This window comes from Callithrix jacchus, chromosome 7 (assembly GCF_049354715.1).
Source record: "Callithrix jacchus isolate 240 chromosome 7, calJac240_pri, whole genome shotgun sequence".
Taxonomy (NCBI): domain Eukaryota; kingdom Metazoa; phylum Chordata; class Mammalia; order Primates; family Cebidae; genus Callithrix; species Callithrix jacchus.
The window spans coordinates 28,179,136-28,190,002 of record NC_133508.1 but is presented as its reverse complement, the minus strand read 5'-3'; the positions used below and the strand labels follow the sequence as shown (position 1 = coordinate 28,190,002).

Here is a 10,867-nt window from a genome sequence, read left to right as displayed (position 1 = left end):
CATATTAACTCCATGATCTATCATTATACTTACTCCATTTTTTTGGATATGCATTTTTTGTTTGTATAAATGCAAGGGGTTCAAGTGCAGTTCTGCTCCATGGATATGTTGCACAGCACACACTGCATTTTAAATACCTTCAAGTCCATCTACTCTCTTTCTTTCCATGGAATCTGCCTAATGAATTCTCAACCCTGAGAGGAGCATTCATCCATTTTGTTCATGACTATAGTCTGGCAGGTGAATGTTGCAGAAGAAAATCATGTAATTGGGCCAGTTACCATCATTATCAACATGTGATTACCAATTTCAAATTGGCCAACATAACTGAGACCGCGGGACTGCTTAACCGTGAGAGTGTGAGAATGTGTAATTGCAAAGCTGCAATCATCTTTGAGTACTTAGGGCTGGGAGACTTGAAGAGTGTGGGAGTGTCGCTGTGAGACTGTGAGATCAGAATGTGGGACAGTGGGACTGAGAGACAGCACACCAAAATGTGGGACGGCAGAGATTTTGAGGTTGTGGAGCTTCAACACCACCAGTAAAGAACCCATGAGATCATAAGACTAAGAGACAGTGGGATTGGAAGATACTTTTCCATTTTCCAGCCTGGCCCTGGCTTTCTTACTGAGCAAAATTCCTGTGTGAGAGAATCACTCATGATGATTATCTTTGTGCTTGGGATTTATTCTGATTCAAATTTGATACGCTGTGTCCAACCAAGTTTGGCTGTTTTCTCTTCTCTCAAGAAGACTGTCCTTCTCCAGCATGCTTGCTTCTTTACCCAACAAGCCCCAGCTTTAGCAACTGTCCCAAGTGTGAAATATTCCTTATCCCTTGCTCAGTTTCTGGTTGAAAGTTTGGGTCCAATTTGACCTCTCTAGGCACACAGGTTCATATGAGAAATAGCCACAGGCAACCTTTAGTAGTAACATTTTTCTGTCTCCTTTCATGAATGTGGAAGCCCCTTGGTATACCTGTTTTCAGGAAGTGAACTAGATTTGGCTTCCCTGCCTGAAACACTTCTGTTTATTGTCCTGTAAAATCTAAACTAAATGCTGCTTTGTCTGTTTCTGGACCTAAACTCAGCATACTTAGAACTTTAGCTACACTGTGCTTTGGATGTTTCGCCAACTCATTCTTCTTAGTATTTTTATTTTTACTTTGCAGACAGGATTTTGTTCTGTTGCCCAGGTTGGAGATGATTATAGCTCACTGCAGCCTCAAACTCCTGGGCTCAAGCGATCCTCCCACCTCAGCCTCCCAAGTAAATGGGACTACAGGTGCCCACCATGCCCAGTTAATTTTTAATTTTTTTTAGAAACAGAAGTCTTGCTATGTTGCCCAGGCTGGTCTCAATTATAGTAATTCATTTGTAAAAATAGAGTAACATGACCACTGAAATAGCTCATGGCGTTTGCCATACCAGCAGAAGTACCATGTCTAGGTCACAGAAGATAAGAATTCCCCTACACTCTGCTCTAGTCTAACCACATCTGGAATTCCGTATTAAACTCTGGGTTTATTTTTGGAGGAACTTTGATAAATGAGAGAGGAGGCCTATGCAAACTATTTAATATGAAAATTCGTTAAAGGTACACAGCAGAAAGGATGAGGGAGACCAGACAGCTGGTTTCCAATATTAGGAAAGCATTCATAAAGATGAAGATTAGTTACAGTTAATATCATGTTATGGTTTACATTTGTTATAAGTTAGTAGACTCTTATCTACCAAGTTCAGAAGCTAGCCACATATCTACAGAAAAATATTATGTAGCAGATCCAACAAGTAAAATTTTGGAAAGCAATCTCTTCATAAATTGAAGACTGCTTGTTTTTGGAGTCTAATACATCATATAGTTAGATTTTTTTTTCTTGTAATTATGATTTCAAGTGTTGTTCTTAGCCTGATCCATACAACTCACTGTTTAGAAGCATCTGTCTGAATCTGAACAGGAAATTACTTTACTCTTCTTAATCTATGGGTTACTGAGTATAAGCAGGAAAAACATTTAAATATGTATATTTAAAACTCTTTAATATAAACATAAATTCCTATATAAAAGACAAATGCATAGATATACACACATTGCTTTATAAATAATTGCTATTTTATGATAATATATGACTTACATTTGTTTAGCACCTTATACTTGTTATAAAGTTCTTTGAAATACATCATTGGTTAAGAATGTCATGTAATTAACTCTGTAAGCCTCTGGTTACACAATGGTACCTCACAGTTTAGACCTCCTCATTAATGGAATATTGCATCTAAAGCAGAATCAACACAGGGCATGGTAAAAAAGAAAAATCACAGTTATCTGTGAAATCTAAGAAAATTATCTTGAATCAGTCTAGGGAAGCAGAAACGAATCAGAACGATTCCATTTATTTTTGTTGTTGTTGTTTTTCTTGTGATTCAGTTGAATAAAACTACTCTCAACATGTAAAGCATTTTTTGCTATGTATCTAGACTGTAATGGCTGTATCATTTCTTTTACCCAAGCTAATTTTCATCTCCTTTGTTTGGTTCACAAGGGCAAGGGACATAATTGATATTCTAATTTTGATTTTTGAAGTACTACATTTGGTAGGGTAAGGTAAGTCTAAATCAGCAATAATTTTTTTAAAGTTGTTGAACTTGTTAACTTCTGGGAATAGAACAAGGATCTTATTGTGATAAAGAAACACAAACAAGCTCTGTGCTTGAGGATATATAGTCTGTACTGCGACTTTTTAAAGGATTTAGTTTATTAAACATACTTTCGAGGACAAGATTTGCCTGTCCAGTTTTCGCTTTTCTGACACGCTATTCTAATGTGAGAGTCGGATTAAAATTTTTTTATATGTAATGTGCTATTTTTAAATCTTTTTAAAATACTGTATTATGCATCCTGTGCTCTATATGGCCCAGAGTGGTGTTTTTATAACTCTTCTGGTTAAAAATTTTTGTCTTGAGTCATGTTACGCTTGCTTTCCTTGTATGTGCTTTAAAGTTGCATTATGTGTATCTCACCTCATCAGAAAACTGCCAGTGCTTTTCACTGGAGGTAAGAGAAGGAATTTCATACCCATTAATTTAATTGCTCTATGTCAAAACACCCAGTTTTCTGTTTTATTCATTAATCTATAAATAATGTCCTAATATTTTCCATTAGCTGAATTCTAACCAAATGTATTTTGCTGTTTTCTATTTTTCATCTTGTTTGTTCTACTTGATTTTGTTTACTTTGAACTTGACGCCTTTTCCTACTTATTTAACCATCCAACCTTTACGTTATTAGCATTATGAAGGTGTTTCGTATTCTCTTTTTCAATCACTGTTTTTATTTGTCTTAGGGAATGATATTGGTAAAATAACTTCACCTTTTAAAAAAATGATTACTCTCCTAAGTAGTGAAGGTTCTTTTGATTCTCTATGAACTAGGTTTAATCTAATAAATAGCTGTGGGTGCTTCCAAGTCTTAAGTGCACAGTGTAGAGTGAAACAAACCTAAGGTCAGTTTGTTGTTTTGTCACTATTCATGAATCTCAAGCCTTTGTGTCTATAGAACAAAAATACCATGCCTCTTTAAGACAACGTTGTGAAGATCATATGAGGTAATGCATGTGGAAGTCCTTTATAAATTGCAAAAAATTAGCCTGTTGTTGTTTTTACTATTGTTGTTATTATTAAGGGGTTTGCCATTACAGACGAACATTTGAATTGTGCATAACCAATATTGTACCAGTGGTGAAACTGGCAAAGACTACGTTTCGAAGACATGTGAGAAGGTGGAAAATGTGGTGACTTTGCCCAGTCGTTCAGCATTAGTGAAAGACAGTTTTGGCAGAATAATTATTTTTTCCATCCTCGAATATACTGCCTCCCTTTCCATAGAAACTATGCGAGGCAAGACGTCATATGTTTAAAATCTTTAAATCTAAAAAGAAAAGAAAAAAATCTCACCTTCAAAACAAATAAACTTTGGGGGGACCTGCAGGCTTTTGAGCCTCACGTTTTCCTGTCCCACAGATTAGGAACCTTTAGGAACCTTATGGGACCTTATGGGACCCTGGTGAGATGTCCCCTTTGGCTCCTGGTATCTCATACCATGCACCTTAGGAAGTTCTTGGATCAGAGGCAGATGTGATCACTTTTGTCATTTTTCCCAGTACGGCCCCAGTGTTGTGGCTGACTGTCCCTACTGATGAAGCAACTGGAGAATCGGGAAGTCTTTAGACACTGTGAAGCCAACTCCAGAGGAGCAAAACTGATTTGGAATTTGGCCTGTTGAACTGATCTCATCAATTTATATTCCATCAGACATAGCTAATACTCTGTTCCTTTTAAGTGTTTATAACTATGGCTAAGTATCTTAAAGTTAAAACCCCCTTTTTAAATTTTTCACAATTCAACAAATATTTATTGCATGTTCACTGAGTGATAGACAGGAGCCTATATCCCCAGGGAGAGTCAAAGAACAAGAAGACTGGGTATCTTTGTCCTAGAAGAGCTCACAATTAATGGGAGAAGTATCTGTAAGAAAATTATTAAACGGCCGGGCGCGGTGGCTCAAGCCTGTAATCCCAGCACTTTGGGAGGCCGAGGCGGGTGGATCACGAGGTCAAGAGATTGAGACCATCCTGGTCAACATGGTGAAACCCCGTCTCTACTAAAAATACAAAAAATTAGCTGGGCATGGTGGCACGTGCCTGTAATCCCAGCTACTCAGGAGGCTGAGGCAGGAGAATTGCCTGAACCCAGGAGGCGGAGGTTGCGGTGAGCTGAGATCGCGCCATTGCACTCCAGCCCGGGTAACAAGAGCGAAACTCCGTCTTAAAAAAAAAAAAAAAAAAAAAATTATTAAACAACAAAAGGCTACAGATGCCTTTAGCTGTGAACGACCACATCAGATTTTAGGATTAGTCAATTCTGCAGCTCAACAGCGTCATCAGGGAACACTTTGTATAGAGGAGATAAGTTGTAACACGGTACGTGTACTGGAAAACACACTTGGACAAACCAAAGTGTAGCTGACCCTGGCTATTTTCCTTTCTATTTTGCCATTCCTTAGTGTGACCTGTGATGATTCCTGCCTCTAAGTAGGAGAACTCCTAGAGGATTCCTCAGAGACATCATCTCAGACCTCATTGGCCATAATTGGGCCCTAAGCCAATCATTGGCTGCTATTAAAATTTGAGTTCGAGTTTACAGGATTAAGTAGGAGTTTGTGGGAGTTTGAAAGGCCTTCCCAGTAAAGAAAATAGCAGATTCAAAGATGTACAGGAACATGGCACTTGAGGATACAGTATCCCAGGAGGCTGAAGTGTGGATTATGCCAAAGAGAAGACTGAGAAAGAAGAGAGTGAGGTTGGACCAGATCGGGAAAATGCCTGAATGTCATGCTAATAGTTATTCTGAAGGAAAATGAAGACAATATAGGATTTTAAGATATTGTCAGCCTTTTTGCCAATGTTCTTCTAGTCTTTTTGGAGATCCGACACTTATTCTCAAGGGAAAGACCGGTGTTAACATCATTCTTGGAAACCTTCCATGTTTATAAAAGTTTTACACTTTGAGCTATACTTTTTTTTTCGACTTTGAAAGTCATTTTGATTTGATATTAGAATGTTGATTTGCATTTTCTCTCCTTGAGTAGCTTAGAGGTGTCACTCCCTTTTTCTCATCATAAAACATCACTATTGGAAAGTCTAATAATAATGTCTTATTCTTTCCCTTAGAAGTGCCTTGGTTGGCTGGGCATGGTGGCTCATACCTGTAATCCTAGCACTTTGGGAGGCTGAGGCAGATGGATCACCTGAGGTCAACAGTTAAGGAGCAACCTGGTCAACATGGTGAAACTCCATCTCTACTAAAAATATAAAAATTAGCTTGGCTTAGTGGCATGTGCCTGTAATCCCAGCTACTTGGGAGGCTGAGGCAGGAGAATTGCTTGAACCTGGGGGGTGGAGGTTGCGGTGAGCCGAGATCACACCACTTCACTCCAGCCTGGGCAAAAGAGTAAAACTCCATCTCAAAAACAACAACAATAACAACCACAAACAAGTTGTTTGTTTTTGTTTTGCTCTACTATCTGCACTGTTTTCATAGGGAGAGTAAGATTCAAACACTTTGCCACTATCATCTGTCCAGAATTTCTCCCATTTTTCTTGAAAAAATAAATCAGTTCCGTGATTTTGTTATTGACAAATGTATGAGACTATTGACACCTATAAGATCACTGAGATTGTTCAGATATTTTCTCCTCCAAGTCTCATGTTGAAATTTGATCCCCAATGTTGGAGTGGTGCCTCGTGGGAGGAGTTTGGGTCATGGAGGCTGATCCCTCATGAATACCTTGGTGCCATCTTCGAAACAAGTGAGTTCTTGCTCTATTAGTTCCCCCCACCCAGCCAGAACTGATTGTCTTTTTAAAAGTCTGGCACCTCCCTCCCGTCTCTTGCTTCCCTCCTTTCACCATATGTTACCTACTCCCTTTCACCTTCTACATGAGTGGAAGCTTCCTGAGACCTTCACCAGAAGCAGATACTGGCACCATGTTTCTTGTACAGCCTGCAGAACCATGAGCCAAATAAACATCTCTTCTTTATAAATTACCCAGCCTCCGGTATTCCTTTACAGCAACACAAATGGACCAAGATAATCCTTGGAAAAGTTGAGCTTTGGGGCTATGCTTTTGAAGTCCCATGAAATTCTAAGAGCCACTGTTTTTGCTTTTGAATTTACACATGCATGGCCTCATTTGAGCCAAGTATATGGTTAAGATTTACAAATCACAATATTGTGAAGGGGCTCTCGGGTCAGACAGTCTGGAATCAAATCCTGCTTCTACCACTCTGTCATTTTACCTTTCACATATTAATTTATTTCTCTGTACTTTCTTCATCTATGACATGCAAATACTACTGCTCCAACTACCACCACTAACTGCCTCAAAGGGTAATTAGGATTAAGTAATGTTGGGTATTTTAAGGTTAATACATTCATGTTTATAATATTTTGATTTGAGAGCATGCCAATGCATAGAAGAGCAGTAAGGTAACATTGTAGAAGACAATTGAAAATACAATCATTTCTTTAACATTACCTAAAAATGTTTACAAAGAATGTCAATTAAATATTTTCCAAAGAAGTTTATGAATACATCAGAATTTAGAAATATCTCCTAACTATCAGAAATTGTATTTAGATCCAGGTCGCCAATATTGCTGCTGTCACTATTCACAGCAATCAGGTAAGGCAATGCGTTGTGGAGAGAAGGTGGCTTTGTCCTCACACTTGGGTAGAACCTGACTTATGTCCTGCTTTCACTACTTATTAAGAGTTTAGTTTGATTTGTTGTAGCCACAGTGAAAACTTCCTTTTAAGTCTGTGAGTTTGCAAACAATCAAATTTAATGAATGTTAATTGAGCATCTACTAACTGCTAGAAACTGGCACAGGTACAAGGCATACAACAATGAACAAGGGAAAAAGAGTCCTCACCCTCCTGGAACTTACAGTTCAGGGTCAAAGGCAAACAAAGAAACCACAACTACCTGGAGTGATAGGTGCTGTAATACAGAAGAACCAGCTATTATGCAAGATGCTGCTTAACTCGGACCTGAGGTTCAGGAAAGGTTTCCTGAAGAAAATTATATCTTAGTCGGTAGCTAAAGATGTGTAGGAATTCCCAAGCTAAGAGGAAGATAGACAGGAAAGGTTTGTGCAGAGTTGTGGAGACACACACATTTGAGGACATGAAACCTGAAGGACTAATTCATAAAGTAGTGTTCCCAATACTGGCTGGACAGTTTTTAAAAATACAAACATTTTAAGGAACCCCATGTCAAACTTAAGGATTCACATTCTCAGCGAATGAGTCCCAGGATTCTTATTATTAGCTCATACAGGGAGCCACTGGCTCAGGGTGTGTTGGGAGGAGGTTGGAGAAGAGGTGTCAAGGGCAGGGAAGTTGAGGCCGGAGAGATAAACCAGGGGTGCACCTTGAAGGGTTTGCAAACAATGTTACAGACTTTGAATTTTATCCTAAGGGCTGGGGGAGCTGTGGAAGAATTTGTTGAGTATGGAGGTGAGCTCATCAGATTTATGGTTTCTAAAGATCACTCAGTTGAGTAGGACATGGTGCCTACCTTCATGGGGGATGATGCCTACAATCTAATTTATGAGGTTCAACCTCTTTAAGCCTCAGTTTTAAAAATCTAAAATGGAAATAATACCTACTTTGCATGGTTCCTGTGAAGTTTAACTGAGATAACTTATGTGAAGTACATAGTACCATGCCTGATACACTGTTAGGACTCAAAAGATGTGAATTACTATTATTTGAGAAAGTGATAGATCCAAATAATTGGTGGACATTACACACTGACTCCCGTACAACCTCAGAGAAGGAGGAGATCTGTTTCCAGAATCTTTTACCAAATCCTTTTTCTTGGCCCACACCTGGGACACCAGAAAGAGCCCACTCTTATCTCGCTCCCCACCCTCTAATTTGCATGGCTTTAGTTACAGTCTTCATCCTGATGACTTCCAAATCTCCACTTCCAGACTGTTTTTCTCTTTTTGTAAGCTCCAAATCCATACATTCATCTGCATCCTAGATAGTTCCACTTAAATGTCTGTGGATACTTCATTCAAAGTAGGTCTTCTAATACCATATACCACCCCAAGAAAACCAAACCAAGGCAAACGAAACCAGCTCTTCCAACATTAGCCCTACTAAGTTAAGCCAGAGACATGGGAATCATCTCGAATCATTCCTATCTTCTCCAATCAGGCTTCCCAAATCCACACTCTTCTTTCCAGGCATACACCACCACCGCCCTTTTACAAACCATCACCACTTCTTCCCATGAGGACTAGTGAAATAGCCTCTGTGTTTTGTATACCATTCTTTGCGCCCACCCCAACCCTGCACCCTGTAATTCTGAGAAATCTCCTAAGATACAAAATTGATAAAAATTCTTCCCCCACAACACTTCAGCCTCTTAAGGGGCATTCTAATGCCCTTAAAAATAAACTCCAAACTCTTTACCAAGATTCTTCCTAAGGATCTTAAAAGTAAGACCCTTCAAGCTCTCACCTCTTAAGTCTCCCTTTCTCCCATGCTGCCTTTCTTATTTGATGCTCCAGTCATTCTGAATTAGAAAAAAAAAAGTCGCCTTCTCTCTCACTCCCAGATCTATGCAACATGATGATTTGTCCAACCAGAATCCCTTTTACACTGGATAACTCTTTGTCCCTTAGACCTTGGGGAATCAGCCCTTGAACGTTTATATTAGTTGAGCTTCCCTCATTTAGGGATTTGTAGTCTCTTCATCTCCTCTCCCTTCTAGTGCTATTTTTTATACTTGTAACTTCCTAATGCCCCATCTTCCCCACCAGTTGTAAGCAACATGGTGGCAAAAGAATATATAGAGTCGATCCACATTATTCACAGATTCTCCTTGGGAAATTGCCTACTTGTTCAAGTTTACTTGTAACCCCCTAATCAATACAGTCATTCTTGGACATGCACAGAGAAGTGAAAAATTTGAGTCTTCCAATGCACATGTTCTCAGCTGAGGTTGATGAAGTCGATTCTCTGCCTTCTTGTTTCAGTTCTCATAGTGTAAGCAAGGGTCTATTTTATGGTCCATTTAGTGCCATCATTTTTGCATTTTTGTGCTTTTTGTTGGTTATTTCACTGTTCTCAATGGCCCCCAGGTGTGATGCTGAAGTGCTACCTGTGGTTTGTAAGCACAAGAAGGCTGTGGAGTGCCTGAAAGAGAAAATATCTGTGTTAAATAAGCTCCATTCGTGAGTTATATGCTCTTCGTCATGAGTTCAATGTGAATGAATGAACCATATATATTAAATAAGGTGTCTTCAAACAGAAATACACATAAAACAAGGTTATGTATCCATCAACTGATGAAAATTTGTAGCCAGAGGCTTGCAGGAACCTAATCCTGTTCTTCTAAGAGAAACAGTTTAGTATTGACTAATTCAGTGTTTGCAGTTACTTTAGAGAACAAAACTACTGCAAATGGTAAGAATCAACTGTACTTTAATAACTTTGCTATCCTGAGTAGCTAACCCAGTGATTCTCATATAATCATTAATCAATAAATATTTGTTTGTTGAAAGTGAATTTTTGTATGTTATATATTTATATAGCTATATATATGTTCACACACATGCTTTATACATATATATGTAGAAATAATATGTAATATAGAAATAAATTAAGCTAAAGTTGTCTTTCATGCCAAAGATGCACCTCACAGCTGTATTGTTACAGTCTGCCTCTTAAAAAATGACTAAACGTGGGCTTAGTTTTGATAGCATCTTTATTTTTATTTTTGTCTAGGATGCTGGGGAAATGGTTCGTTCCTTTGTTGGTGGTTTGGAACTTATTGTCAATTTACTGAAATCAGATAACAAAGAAGTCTTGGCAAGTGTATGTGCTGCCATTACGAACATAGCAAAAGATCGAGAAAACTTAGCTGTTATTACAGATCATGGAGTTGTTCCTTTATTGTCCAAGCTGGCAAATACAGTAAGTAACATATCTTTTTGTCTTAAATGCCTATTGTCATAAGATATCATGGTGTCATGAGGAAAACAATGCATTTCAGTCCAGAAACCTGGATTCAAGTTTAATACCCATTGCTTATGAGGTATGAGATTTGGTCAACTCATTTAGTTTCTCTGGGACTAATATATGTGAAAGTGTATTTTAAACTATAAAATGTTAATATTGCAAGATCCTTATAAAATAGAAGCTGTTCTTTATTTGCCACTGGCAAGTGAAGTGGCAAATACAGACGCTATTATGTAAGTGTTAACTATCATCTTCACCACCGCCATCGTGGTT

The 10,867-nt window shown here is 38.4% G+C and overlaps 1 protein-coding gene across 10 annotated transcripts in view; it reads left to right on the top strand.

Annotated features, from left to right (window-relative positions):
* The window catches only part of ODAD2 (outer dynein arm docking complex subunit 2), a 163,632-nt gene that overhangs the window by 103,305 nt on the left and 49,460 nt on the right, over positions 1 to 10,867 (top strand). For all 10 annotated transcript variants that reach the window (XM_035306996.3, XM_035306998.3, XM_009000094.5 and 7 more), the window contains one exon: positions 10,361 to 10,549. In XM_035306996.3, the coding sequence (XP_035162887.1) occupies positions 10,361 to 10,549 (189 nt within the window). The remainder of the gene's footprint in view (positions 1 to 10,360; positions 10,550 to 10,867) is intronic.